General features: G+C 47.7%; 1 protein-coding gene across 1 annotated transcript; it reads left to right on the top strand.

The window, feature by feature from the left end:
• The first annotated feature begins 11,018 nt into the window (after positions 1-11,018).
• Positions 11,019-14,004, top strand: LOC123064879 (triacylglycerol lipase OBL1). Its single transcript, XM_044488277.1, has 4 exons — positions 11,019-11,503; positions 12,017-12,321; positions 12,749-12,782; positions 12,931-14,004. Exons 1-4 carry the CDS (start codon positions 11,143-11,145, stop codon positions 13,809-13,811), a joined length of 1,581 nt encoding a protein of 526 aa, XP_044344212.1. The 5' UTR covers positions 11,019-11,142; the 3' UTR covers positions 13,812-14,004.
• Positions 14,005-14,942: the final 938 nt, after the last annotated feature.

The raw sequence follows: 14,942 nt of genomic DNA, 5'->3' as shown, positions 1-14,942 counted from the left end.
GCAATCTAGCGGTAGGGGCAGAAGCGGAATCGTCCAAGACTTGGTCAAAACTCTCCAGGATTTGGTGGCCCAACGTAAAAATTTCGAGTTGGCGGAGGTGTGGCGGTATTGTCTCAATAAAAAAAGATATCATGGAAGTGACACCTTCATGAGAAAAATACCGACAAAACCACACTTTTTCAGGGATGTGTTGGACACATACTTCTGTGACAACTATTTATGATAGAAAATAGATTTGTTGTCCTAGGCGGGCCGGCAGAGCACCTGGATGACGTTCTTCGGGCCTTTCATGATGTAAAGAATCGTCGCAGAAGTGAGTGTCAGATTTTTTTCGGTGATTTCTCGGTTGAGTTTTGCCTCGCTTGATATACGATGGGTGGTCAGCACTAGCGGGATGCAGGGTTGTTTGCACTATCATGTGGGACTTTCGCATTACTGAACCTGATTGATCAATGCGAGACTCAGTTGATACTCGTGCATGATAGTTGGAGGCCTCTGATCCAACGATACTCGTGCGTGGTAGCTAGCAATTGGAGGCCCGACTGCCAGCCACCGCTAGCTCAAACGCCGGCGGACGCTCTCCAGACCACCAATATCCTCCCAAGAGGAAACTAAACTCTTCTTCTTCCTAGGCCTACCTACGGGGGACTAGCTGGGATGGACGGCGCCGGACTGATGGTGCACCCGCGTGCCACGAGCCGCCCACCGGACGTGGCCGGGGTCGGGTGTGCGCCGGGATCCACGACCTCGCTCGCGCCCTGTTTCTCCTCGGGAGACACGCGGTGGCGGGTCACGTTCGCCCGGATCTCATGGCGGCGCGCTCCATCACCTTCGCCGTCGGCGAGCTCCTTCTCCGTCCCCCTGATCTCATGGTGGACGCCCGATCCCTGTGCATCGATGAGGTGATTGACATCGGGTACATCATTCCCTTTCCTTGTCATTTTGCTAGGGTTTGGGATCGCCTTCCTCCCCCTGATCCTACGGTTCAGCCACCGGAGCGTCGTGGCGCCGATGCGGACGTGCACGGCGAGCCGTCGTGTTCGCATGAGGGGGCCAGGGTGTTGGGGGCGGTTCAGGGCAATCGACTCGGTACCCCCTCCTGGCCGCTCCGGGGATCCTGGGGCGTCGCCCGGCAGAAAACCGCTCCACTCCTCCGGATCTGGGACATGTGGAGACAAAGGAATCCAAGCGCCATGATCGGACCGCGGCTAGGGTTTCGCTCCCTCCCCTAGGTATAAGTCAACGCGCCGCTACCCCGCGTCCCCCCATTTTAGATCTGGAAGAATGCCTCAGCCATTTTTGGGAGAAGCCTGAGAGGGAGAAACCTAGGGTTCATCCTTCCTTCGGTTGGTGGGAGGGGAAAATCCGTGGTGACCTCAGATCTTTCGCTCAAGTTGTCTCTCCCTCCCCACCTAGATCTACTACTGCTCCTCCCCGCGAAACACCTAAGATGAGAGAAGAGGGGTTCGGCGCAGGTCGTCATGGCCGCGGCGCGGGCCGGTTCAACCGGGGCGAGGGGCGAGGCCGTGGCGATGGCGGCCGCGGCCGCTTTGGAGGTGGCGGCGGGGGACGGGGGCGTGGCCGTGATAGCCATGTCTGGACTCGCAAGACGGCGACGGGGGCCTTCTCCTCCAACGTTCCGTCTGGATCTGACGAGTCTGGCTTCGATCATTGGGAGAAAGCTGCTGGTACGCAGCAGGATGATCTGTCTCATCAAGATCAATGGAGAGCTGAGGAGGATGGCTCGAATCCTCGCAACAACGACAAGATCCCCTCTCCTGACAAGATGCGTGAGCCCCCTGGTATTCCTGATAATTTAGTTTCTTCCTCTGAGCTTTGTCAAATTTGTAGTCATGTGGGGGACTATACTGCTAAGTGTCCCCAAGCTCTGTGCGTTAGATGCAAAAAAGAAAGGCCATCTTTCTGTGATCTGCATTGATTTCCTTCCCTAGGAATGCATTCCTGTGATGTGCGTGTTCCAAGCCAAAGGGCAGGGGTTTCACTATATTCATGATTATTCTGTTAGTAGCCAGACTAATGAGAGGATAGTCAAGGTCATCATTACTATTGTTGAAGGAGAAATTACCACCAAACAGCTAGTAGATGAGTTTGAAAAGTATATTGGTCAGGGGTGGAGATGTTCGGCTCACTTGATTGCTCCTAAGCAATATGTGATGCGTTTTCCTAACCAAAGAGAGGTAGATAAAGCTCTGTTTGTTGAATACATTCCTCTTAGATCTTTGGGAGTAGTTGTTCGTATAACTCCTTGGTCTGAGGATGTAGAATCTGAGGGTCTGCTGGAAGTTGCTTGGGTGAAAATTAGTAAGATCCCACCTAACAAAAGATGTGACAAGAATGTTGCTTACATTGGGGGATTAGTTGGGGTGACCCTAGACATTGATATGTCGACCCTCAACCGTCCATCTTCTGTGCGTGTCAAACTGGGGTGTCAAGAGGTTGATAAGCTGCCTACTTCAGCTGAAGGATGCTTAGGGGGACGGTTCTATCGCTTTCACTATGAGGTTGAGGAGGTCCTGGTGAGAAATACCATTCGTGAGGAAGAACCGGTTCAGGTACCACATTACGCTGTCCCGAAGAATGGTACTCCTAAATGCAAACGTAATGACACACCCCCTGGTGAGGATGACAAGTTCTCGGAGAGGACTGAAAAAGCTAAAACCTCCTCCTATCGTGGTGGCAAAGCCTGTTGCTTGCCATCACTTAAGGATGAGGATCAGATCCCTGCTGACAGTTCTTCTTCTGAAAGTGATAATGGTGGGGCTAACGACCCTTTGCTCATTGAGAGACTGGCCCTGGAAATGGCTACTGGCACAATGCATCAAGAGGATGAGTACTTGTTGTCTCAGAGCGACATCTGCAAGCATGATCCTGTTGATCATGTGGTTGCTGATCAATCTCTGCAGGTGAATGTTCTACCTGTTAGTACCTCTCCTGTTTTTGCAACTTCTTCAGTTACTAATTCAGCCCAGGTTTCTGAGGTGGTTGGAGACGTGGGATCTGATCTGAAGGTGTCCATGGATTACACGGTATAGCTTCCTCAACCTAACTGCAAGGATATTATTCCTACACCCCCCCTCGCACCTGAGCTCCACCTTCGATTCAGCCAGCGCAACCCCCACCTACAACATATGAATGTGGAAGCAAGAGCTGCGAACCTGATCAATGCCAAAAATCTGACAGGTAAAACCAAACCCACTAATAATAATGCTTTTGCTGCTCTTGCTGATTCTGAATTAATATGCCGTGCATCCAAGATGGGGGTCCTAATCCCTGATAATGATTTTTCTTGTATTAACATTGTGAGGGAATTAGAGACAGTTAGAGCCAATCTGATTGACAAAAGTACAAACCCTCAAGTTATTATTGATGAGGTTTTTGTTACTAATGGTCTTGGCAAAGATACCCCCTGAATTTAACTTGGCTTGATGAAGATGAGATTGCCAATTATAAGTTAGTTAAATCCAAATCTGCTAAGAAAAGCAAGAAAAAATAGACATTAAGCTTCCTAGGCCTGTGACTAGGAGTCAAAACAAGAAGAAGGATGGTGCTGATGTATATGGTGGCTCTACCCTGTCTGGTAGGGTCACCAGAACCAGAAAACAAACTAATCGTTCCAAATGAGTGGTCTCATTTGGAACTGCAGAGAGGTGGGCAAGAAGGGAATGGCCACTTGCCTCTCCGATATCATCAGTGACCATTCCGTTGACTTCCTTGGATTACAAGAAACCTTGAAGAAGGATTTTACTCCTAGACTTCTTAGAAAACTTGATCCCTTCAATTCGTTCCATTGAGAATGGATTCCTGCTATCGGGAAATCTGGGGGCATCCTCTGTGGTATTCGCATTAGCAACCTAGAGTTGCTAAATTGCACCAAAGGGGATTATGTCTTGCAAATGCATGTTAGAGACCTTAAGACCAAAAATATCTGGAGCTTCCTAGTGGTTTATGGTTCTACTCATGAGGAGCGCAGAGGAGAGTTCTTGATGGAGCTGGCCTCCTTTTGTCACAACATTGACGTTCCTTATATAGTTGGGGGCGACTTCAATATCTTGAGACATAATGGAGAGAAAAACAAAAGGATGCACAGATCTAAATTTGTTGATCTCTTCAACTCAATCATTAACACTCTGGGGTTTAGAGAAATCTATATGAGTGGTGGCAAATACACTTGGTCCAATAACCAGTCCCATCCTACTCTTGAAAAACTTGATCGTGTGTTAATGTCTGACTCCTGGGAGGAGATGTTTCCCTTGGTCTCTATGAGAAAATTGGTTAGGGAGCTATCTGACCACAATCCTCTTCTGCTCTATCCTGATGGGGAAAAAGAGCGCCTACTAAATCCCGAGAATTTCGCTTTGACCTATCCTGGCTAAAGGATGACAGATTCCTCGGCCTAGTGACTAAAATCTGGAATAGAAAGGTTGCTGCCTCGGACCCCATTGACATCTTAAACATCAAACTGAAAAGATTTAAATCTTATTTCAAGGGGTGGGGCTCGGATAAATTTGGGCATGCCAAGAGACGAAAAGAAGACCTACGACTCGAGCTTGAGCTGCTGGAAGAGGCAGAGGAGGATGGCCCCCTCTCGCCCGAGCTATACTGTAGGAAAACTGATGTCTGTTTCGAGCTCCATGAGCTGCTGGTCGCTGAAGAAATCTACTGGCTTCAGCAGTCTCATGAACGCTGGCTGCTTTGAGGGGACCGCAATACGGACTACTTCCATAAGATAGACAATGGCCGTAAACGAAAAAATACGATCCACGCTCTCAAGTGTGGGGGTGTGTGGAGATTGAGGGCACGGATAATCTGTTGGCCCATGCTACTAACTTCTATAAAGATCTCTTTGGTCCTGCACCAGTCAACTTGTTTCATCTGGACCCTGACACTTGGGGAGAGGATGAAAGACTCTCAGCCAGAATTAATATCGATTTAGTTAGAGAGTTTTCTGAGGATGAAGTCAAAGATGCTCTGTTTGACATGGACATCAACAGAGCTCCGGGGCCTGATAATATTCTTGCTGAATTTTATCAGTGCTGCTGGGAGATAGTCAAACGTGATATTATGAGGCTTTTTGACAGCTTCCACAAAGGCACACTAGATGTGCAACGCCTTAACTATGGCATCATTACCTTACTAGCTCCCTAAAGTCTCGGGGGCTGATCGTATACAGCAATTCCGACCTATCTGTCTTCTTCGTTGCCCCTACAAGTTGATCACCAAGGTCATGGATAGGAGAGTTTCTAGGTACGCTGACATTCTTATTAGCCCCACTCAGAATGCCTTTGTAAAAGGTAGAAGCATTATGGATGGGGTGCTGGCCCTCCATGAACTTCTCAACTACATCCATGTCAAAAAGAGGGTCGGGGTGATCCTCAAGCTTGATTTTGAGAAAGCGTACGACAAGGTCAATTGGGACTTCCTACCTGAGTGTCATAAGATGCGAGGCTTTGATCCCAAATGGTGTAGTTGGGTTGAGCAAATTCTGCGCAATGGCACAGTCAGCATCAAGTTAAATAATTGTGTCGGGCCTTATTTCCAAAGTGCCAAAGGGGTACGCCAGGGGGATCCCTATTCTCCTTTCTTGTTCAATATGGCTATGGAGTACCTCACTAAAATGATCAAGAATGCCCAGAACAATGATCTTATTGTTGGGTTAGCTTCGGATCTAATTCCACATGGAGTTGCAGTGCTTCAATACGCAGACGGCACAATCATCTGTGTAGAACATGATATTGAAAAAGCTGTTAATCTTAAACTCCCGTTGTACATGTTTGAAATGATGTCTGGCCTCAAGGTTAATTTTCACAAGAGTGAGATATTAACCGTTGGGGGGGTTGCCCAGACTACTAAGGCTTATGCTGAGCTATTCAACTATGATATAGGCAAATTCCCTCTTAAGTATCTGGGCATGTCGGTGAGCTACACGGCTTTGAGAAACTCTGACTCGGATTTCATAGTTGATAAATATCTCCTTAGATTCGATGCCTGGGTTGGTAATGCTGCCTCTATGGGAGGGAGACACACCCTTCTAGACTCGATTGTTACTCAGCTCTCTCTTTACCACATGTCTATGTGGTTGATGAACAAATCTTTTGTGAAAAAATTGGATAAACACAGAAGGAGATTCTTCTGGCAGGGCTGTAGTAAGAAATCCAGATATCACTTGGTCAGATGGAACAGGACCTGTAGATCTAAAGATAAAGGGGGGCTTGGTATTAAAGACTTGCACAAGCAGAATATTAGTTTGATGCTCAAGTGGTGGTGGAAGTTAGATACCCAGAAAGGAATCTGGCAAGATATTGTTCGGGCTAGGTATCTTCGCAACCAAACTGTTGCAACTATTAGCCCTAGTTTCTTTGATTCACCCTGTTGGAAAAACTTGTTGAAAATCAAAAACCTGTACATGATAGGCAGGAAACTTCACGTGGGAGCAGGCAACCTAACCAGGTTGTGGAAAGATTCTATTAATGGATTAACTCCTTTCCAAGATCAATTCCCATGCTTATTTGATATTTGTGTTGATCAAGATTGTACCCTGGATAAGCTGAATTCCATAACCTGTTCTAGTTTCTTCCGCAGAAGATTGAAAGCTGATCTGGCAGACCAGTGGTACAATCTTCAAGGCCAGGTGCGCAATCTGAACTTACCAAGCACCCCTGACTCGGTGTATTGGTGCCTGAACAAATCTGGCAAATACACTACCAAATCCATGTATAAATGGCTTGAAAACCCCCTTAGCGGATGCAACTATAGGTGGATTTGGAAAGCCAAGATCCCTCTCAAAATTCAAATCTTTCTTTGGCAACTGTCACAAGATGCCTTCCTGACTAGGCAGGTGATGCGGCATCGAAAATGGCCAGGGAATCATGTGTGTTCCTTTTGCCAGCATATTGAAACTTCCCAGCACTTGTTTTTTGAATGTTCTGTTGCCAGAGTGGTTTGGAGATCTATTGGAGTAACTGTGGGGACTGATCTTTGTCCCAAGAACTGCTGGCAATTTTTTGTTTGGTGCTACTCTTTCATCCCCGATTACGAACTTTTCTATACGGTGGCCTTGGGCGCAGTTACCTGGTCCATTTGGCTGGCACGGAACCGTGCTACCTTTGAGAAAAAGATGATCAAATCTCCTTTCGAGATTGTTTTTACGGTGGTTTCTTTCCTTCTCTATTGGGCAGGGCTTCAGGCAGGAGACGACGTCAAGCAGCTTCGGGCAGGGGCGGAGATGATTCCCGACGGGACGATGATGCTGATGCGAGTCTGTGATGCGACTGTCAAGATTGGAGACTGAACAAATAGGGGAGGAACTCGACGGATTCTCCCCCAAGTACTTCATGCTCGCGCTGCGTCTCTTTTCCCCGTTCGCCTGGATAGAGGGCTACTGTTTAAGCTGCGGCTTCTGTTGTTTTGCAGTCATACTATTTTGTGGCTTTTGGACTGTCGTTTGTAATAGGTCTAGATGTTTGGTGCTACTAGGTTTTCGCCCCATAGCGCCCGTTTCGATGGCGGGAGGGTGCCATGGGTTTCCTAGTAGTGCGTTGAACTCGCTCTCCCCCTCTCCCTGTTCTTAGACTCATCTCTGTTTCTCGGACTGGTTGTATTTCCGTTCTAAGTAATGGAAAGGGGGTTAGCCCGGTTAAGAAAAAAGCAATTGGAGGCCCCCGTTGCATGCACGAGCTACTGCTCGAGTCGAAGACTTTGCCTTACAAAGAACCCGGTCGATTGGATCGGTGCGAGACTCCCGCTATATAATGGTTTGTTGTGTACTTGGCGTTGGTGCGCGATAGTTGGAGAAGTCATATGCGGGGGTCGTTGCGATCATGTGTGGTAGTGTTGGAGGTCCTCGTATACGAACGCGGTACTTGTCGGTCGAGTTGGATACTTCGCATTAGAGAAAACTCGGTTGATCGATGCGAGACTCTCGCTCGCTATAGCGAAGCTGCGTACTTGACAGTGGTGCACAAAGCCGTATGCATGAGTAGAGACCCCGTTGCCTCCCGTGGGCACAGTTGGAGACCCGTTTTGCATCACACATGATAGCTGGAGAAGCCATATGCACGAGTAATTACCAGTTGCGAGGAGGCCCTGTTGTTGCGCCACCTCGCGCGCGGTAGGTAGTTCAGACCCTAGCCGATTGCGAGGATCCTTCTCTGTGTGTACAGTACCCTATTGTTGCCGCACGGTACCCCCACCCTAATTGGTTGCCTCTTTGATGTACAGTGCCACGTTGGTGCTGCGCGGTACCCACCGCACCCTAGTTGGTTGGCTCTCGACGCATAGGAACCCGTTGCGGCCATAGCATGGTAGCCCCACCCTAATCAGTTAGATGTCGATGGACATTGCAACCGTGGTGCGCTAGCCAGCTGGTTGTCGATGCACAAGACCCTGTTGTGGTCGTAGCATGGTAGTCAGTTGGATATCGATGCATAGCACCCCGTTGCGCTCGTAGCATTGTACCCTCACCCCAAGCTGATTAATTACCTCTTGATGTATAGTACCCCGTTCCAACCACCTGGTTCCCCATTGTTGCATATAAGCCTGCCCTCTCGAGAAAATGGAGAAAAATAATAACATAGCATTTTGAGGAAAACAAATATAATAATAAAAGCCGAACACTACTTGCTCGATTGAAAGATGGGTGACCGATTGCATTTTATTCCCGTGTTCACAACCTACTCGAAATATTTCAAAGCTTATGTTACCTCTTTACTTCAGAACACAACTAACTTGAAGTCATGATATTATAAGTCTCCACAAGAGACAAAGTACATCTCATGTGCTCTTTGTGGCATCTATACTCTTACTTCAAAAAGGCTATAACTAAACCGTGTGCAGTTGCTGGCCATCAGCATGGTAAGTTTGAAGCGAAACTTGGCATGATTCTTTCTGTTTCGTAAGTTTCGTAGGACATTACTTAAAAGTCAAAGCGGAATAAGATAGAAAAGAATGAAAGGCAAGTTTCGTAGAGCGCAACTTTAGAAAACAAGATCTAATAGGTTACGAGTAAGAATAAAATCAAATGGAAGAAGAATCATTGTGGTTGGAAGAATGTAATCGCAGTGGTACATGTAACTAAAAAATTAGAACATAACGGGGATTATGTGCAAGATGGCATAATCTGTCGTACCACAATAAGGACATGGAATAAAGAGTCGATGAATTTGCAATGCGACAGAACATGAAGATGAAGATGGTTGGATGGGTGTAAAACAAATTGAGAAAGAAGATGGTGAAAGAAGTGAAAGGAAGAAAGCATGTGACAGGAAAAGAGAAGCATGGTGCAACATGACACTATAGTAGATCGGCCGAGGAAGAAGGTGAACAAGAACGGTGGATAGAAACCCGATTGAAAAAGAAGCATCGGTTGAGAACAATAGGGGAAGATGAATATAGCGTACAGAAAAGGGATGTAGAGGAACAATTATGTGAAGTATTAGTACAAGGGTATTGTGTCGTATTCACATGATTCCTAGTTTTCATCTCTTTTTTTCATCCAATTTCAGCGGAAATAAGTTTATGGATCACGATGCACATCAACGGTTGTAGACGGTTGCGGAGGTGCGTGCCCCTGCGAATTTTCAGATATAGTAGGTTTGCTTTCCATAGCCAATTTATTATCGAACTTGTTCACCAAAAGGTTGAAGGCATGATTTGTATAGAGATCCCAATGATAGTGGCATGCTAATGTAAGGGCACGGGAAGGAGGCCATCAGCACACACGTAGGCTAGAGAATAGTGAGGTTGTCAAGGGTGGCGCGTCTGACTGGCATGGCTGCGTTTTTGGAAAGTTTGTTTGTTGCCCAGTTGCATATTCGAGGGCACCAATGTTGTGGTTCACCATGGAGATGTCATATCGGGACAAGCTGACAAGCAGGACGATGTCATCAACATACAGAGAAAGCACGAGTTAATGATAGACGACCACACAACTCTGAAGGAGTCTACCAGCCACGACAGTGTCCATCAGCTTATGAAGTTGCTCCGTTGCAAGGATGGATAGGAATGGAAGCCCGCGCTGTCGAAAGCCACACTTGTGTCAAATCCGATCCGTGGGAAACCCATTGACTACGACCTTGGATGGAGAGGAAGCTAAAATGAGAGCCATCCAATCTTTCCATCGGTTGCCAAAACCTCAGGGCTCGGTCATGCAACATGTCATGATATATATTTAAGAAACCGAGTCCAATGCCTTTGCAATGTCATGGGTGATTGCATTTTTTTTTTTGGATTTATTTCAGGCTTTTTGGTGCTATTCTTTCAGTGGCATGGCGTGTCTGTCAACTGCGAGCCATGTTTACCGACTTAGTCAATCTCGAGATATACCGGATCGGTCTCTCGGGGGTGTTCATATGGTATGATACGTTTGCGTGCGATTACATGGGTGAGTGTAAAACACCGGTGCGTCCAAGATAACTATATGTACAATCATACGTCAATGTTAATCCACGGTTCTCATTGTAAAGTAGAAAGGTGGTTTCCTCCACCTCTCGATAGGCCACCAGAGAAGAGGGGACCGCGGTCTTTTGGAACACACTGGCGTGCTTTCCGACAACTAGGATTTATGCAGCTCTCAGTGACAGTGTACCAGTACAGAGGAATAACCATGAAGTCTGTGAGGCGAGGCCTAGGTGCATGTGAAATGCGCGGGGGAGAGGAAGACAGAATATATGCAGGTAACAGTGCGGCCCGCAGGGGAATTCATTCCACTCGTCGTGGCGCTAATCCCATGTTGTTTCAAGTGTCACCTACAAGCTGGATCAAAGGTACACCAACCACCACATGTGCTTGTTGTCTTACGGATATATGCTCATCCAGTCAGAAAGGTTGTATGTATGTGTGGGCTCGGGTGGGCCTGCTGAAGGTTCTCGGGCCCAGCCCCTTCCAGAGGCCTAATAATGGCCCTAGCCCGGCCCGGCCCAGCCCGGTGCTCTGTGTCTCCCGCGAGAGCCCTCTATAAAAGACACTTTTCTCCCCGGCGTAGCATAGTACGTACGGCTTGAGCTCTGAGCCACAGAGATTATCACACACACTGTCACACGGACCACGTAGCTTGCCAAGCTAAGGTAAGATAGCTAGGAGGGAGGAAGCTATAGCCTATAGCTCCCGCCGGCCGTTGAAGTGAACATGGTGGCGGTGGCCGGAGCTGCTGCTGCTGGTGGTGGTCCTCCCAAGACCAAGATGGCCGGAGGGGAGAAGCTGATCATCCGGTCGGACAAGGTCCGGCTCATTGACATCCTGTCAATGCTGCTCCTGCGCCGGCCCATCACCAGCTACTCCTTCGTCGAGGCCAGCGACCAGACGACGCTCGACGTCGGCGACAAGTCGGGCGGCATCATCGTCCCGCTCACCGAGATCATCCTCAAGTTCCTCGCCGCCGCATACTGGCCGGCCAAGGTGATCAGCGTCGCCCTCGAGTTCCTCCTCAACTTCGTGGCGCTCAACGGCGGCATGCTTGGCCTTGGCATCATATGGAACATCTTCAGATGTACGTACGCACGAGCACAGTTGCACACACACGTATTGACTATTTGCACTAAATACTTACGTGCATAAAATTAAGAATGTACCTTGATCATTTCATTACTTATGTGTTAAACTCATGTTAAACTTCAAAATGAGGGCGTAACATGCATGTACATACCGCTCAGCAGTGGCGGACCTAGAGAGTATTTTGAGTGGGGCATACTCTTTCAAAATTCAAAGAATTTTAGCATATTTTTCAAAAAACACAAGCCAATATTACTGGAGTTTCAAAGTTTGAGTGGGGGCCTAGGCCCCCACTCACCTCAATGTAGGTCCGCCCCTGCCGCTCAGAGGAAGATGTAAAAAACAATATTTATTTTAACTTAAATTTAATCTAATTTGACTCACAAACATGTATTCACAAGTAAAATATAGTGAAACAAAAAATTGAGGATATTTATTATGCGTTCATATGGCGAATGACGTCATATGAACCGGGATAATATACATTGTACTGAACGGAATGTCAATGCAGGCAAGCTTGTGATCCCGCTGGACCGGGAGGCGCCCGACTTCCGGACGATAATCGGGATGATCGATGGGAGGACGAAGCTGAAGCCAGCCACGCTAGAGATGGCCGGCGGTGGCGACATGCGGCAGCTGCAGGTGCACGAAACGGTGGTTTTTGGCGAAGCCGATGACCTGGAGAGCGGCGGGTGCACTGTGGCGGCACTCCTCATCCAGCAGCAGTACCTCGTCCCTGAGGTCACCGTCATGGCGGCTAAGATCGCATATGAGAACCAGGCATATATTGAGAACGTGGTCAACAACGTCTGGAAGGTAATTACACAAGTATATAATGATCCCGTAATAAGAAAGATGAACAAATAGTCGTGCATACACACCCACACATTGCAATGGGAGAAAAGATGACAAATGTGTGAAATTTGTCTGGACAAACCTTTTTGCCTTGAGATTTTACATCGCACCCTTTTTCGATAAAGGGCGACTTTACTAAATCATAATGTAGCATCATAGAATATTGAACATAATAAACATCCGGTCTCTATGTAACTAAGATAGACACAATATTAACTCACACACATAAGACATGTCTAAATCCAAAGGAGCATCCATTTCTAAATGTTTTATGCCTCCAATGTTTTATGCCTCATATCTCATAATAGTTTTTCAGTCGCTTTTGAAATGGCAATGTGCAATACAAACGGAATATTCATAACTTTGTGTGTGTCATGATGATTTGCAGTTCAATTTCGTGGGGTTCTACAACGGTTGGAACAGTAAGTAGCAAAAACACGATCTACAATTTTTATTTTTTGAGAATCTGTCTATAATATCTAATATTTTCTCCATTCGAAAATACTTGTCGGAGAAATGGATGTATCAAAATGGATCGATGATCCCATCTATCTATATGTACGCATGCAGAGTTCCTGCATCAGGACACCACGCAGGCGTTCGTGATGACTGACAGGGCCAAGGACGCGAGCGCGGTGGTGCTGGCTTTCCGGGGCACGGAGCCGTTCAACACCACGGACTGGTCGACGGACGTGGAGCTGTCGTGGCTGGGCTTGGGCGCCATGGGCAACGTCCACCTCGGCTTCCTCAAGGCGCTCGGCCTGCAGGAGGAGGACCCCAAGGACCCCAAGCGCGCCTTCCCCCGCAAGGACAAGGGCGCCGCCCCCAAGGGCAAGTTCTTCGCCTACTACCAGCTCCGCGAGGTGGTCCGGGAGCAGCTCAAGAAGCACCCCGCTGCGCGGCTCATCGTGACGGGGCACAGCCTCGGCGGCGCGCTGGCCGCCATCTTCCCGGCGCTCCTGGCGCTGCACGGGGAGAAGGACCTCCTGGGCAGGCTGGGCGACGTGCTGACCTACGGGCAGCCGCGCGTCGGCGACAGCACGTTCGTCGACTTCCTAAGCACCGCCACCAAGGCGGCGCGCTACGACCGCGTGGTGTACCGGTACGACATCGTGCCCCGGGTGCCGTTCACGGCGCCGGTGGCCAAGTACAGCCACGGCGGGACCTGCGTGTACTACGACGGCTGGTACGACGGCAAGGAGCTCGCCGGCGACGAGCCCGACCCCAACTACTTCGACCCGCGGTACGTGTTGTCCAAGTATGGCAACGCGGTGGGCGACCTGGTGAAGGGGGCCTTCCTCTGGGCCAGCGCCGGCCGCGACTACCGCGAGGGCCTCATCTCCCTGTTATACCGTTGCGGTGGCCTGATCTTCCCCGGCTTCGCGTCACACAGCCCACGCGATTACGTCGATGCCATCCGCCTCGGACGCATCGCGCCCAAGCAAATTTAAGACACAGCGATCGGCCGGCTGGAAAGATGAGGGTTGATGAATAAATCGCTTTATGTCGCTGTGTGTGCAAGTTTTTTTTTTTGGCCTCTTGTGTGTGCAAGGTGTGTACTACTATCTGAATAATACCATGGGTCAGTGTAACAAGCTGTGACCACTAATATATATCTGAAATATATCACAAATTTAAAATTAATGTATTTGTCTCGCAAGATATGTTCATATCATAAATTATTTACTATAATTTTTTATGCAATTTTATGAGTAAAAGTTGTTTTTACTGACTTTTATGTATATTACAAGTGAAACCATGTACACGTTAGATCATAGCAAAATTGTAAATTGAGTAGGGCTAGAACATGAGATCCCAAACTCTTTCTCGACGGTGTCTCATCGCCCATCACGGTCGCAAGAGCTCGACCATATCTGGCGGGCCGACAACGTAGAGTATGGTTGCCTATAAACGGGCTCAAGAACATTCATCTGTTGACTAAATTTAGTGCTCATCCTTAATCTCTTCTATCCATGCATCATACAAATAGCCATGCATTGCATGAGAGAGAGAGAGAGAGAGAGAGAGAGAGAGAGAGAGAGAGAGAGAGAGAGAGAGAGAGAGAGTTTTATAACAAAAGCAACACATAGCGCCTCTCCAAGACAACAGAAACAATACAAAGATCAAAGATATCAAAAGCAAGGTCGAGTGCTAATATTGTTCCTCTGTCAACAAATATAAGATTGTTTAGATCACTACCTAATACTATGTTATAATATTAGACCATATATATAGATAGTTGGGCCTGTCCGATAGCCTTGTTGGCTTACTCCTCGCATGTTGTATTGTGAGGACCTGCCGATGGATATACTTTGTTAGGTTTTGCATTCATAAACAAATTCTGGACACACAAAGACAAATCATGAACCAAGCGGCTTAATTCAATACAAATTAAGAGACTCTCATAATGTAACCATATGAATACATTTTTAGATGGCAAACAACAAACCATGGCAATAAAATAGTAAGCAACGACCATATGGCAGGGAATAGCAACAATCATTCCTTGTACCAAGTCATGGAAGCATAAATTGAGAAATGTGTATGCTACCATATTGATCAATCAAGATCGTCTCTCCGGC

This window comes from Triticum aestivum, chromosome 3B (assembly GCF_018294505.1).
Source record: "Triticum aestivum cultivar Chinese Spring chromosome 3B, IWGSC CS RefSeq v2.1, whole genome shotgun sequence".
Classification (NCBI taxonomy): Eukaryota; Viridiplantae; Streptophyta; class Magnoliopsida; order Poales; family Poaceae; genus Triticum; species Triticum aestivum.
This window is presented reverse-complemented; position numbering and strand designations above follow the sequence as displayed.

What these genes read in the sequence shown, in the direction of transcription:
- LOC123064879 (XM_044488277.1), top strand. Translation starts at nt 11,143, where the DNA reads ATGGTGGCGGTGGCCGGAGCTGCTGCTGCTGGTGGTGGTCCTCCCAAG. An exon ending in CATATGGAACATCTTCAGAT is followed by an intron (nt 11,504 to 12,016) that starts GTACGTACGCAC and finishes ATGTCAATGCAG; the next exon opens with GCAAGCTTGTGATCCCGCTG. An exon ending in TGGTCAACAACGTCTGGAAG is followed by an intron (nt 12,322 to 12,748) that starts GTAATTACACAA and finishes GATGATTTGCAG; the next exon opens with TTCAATTTCGTGGGGTTCTA.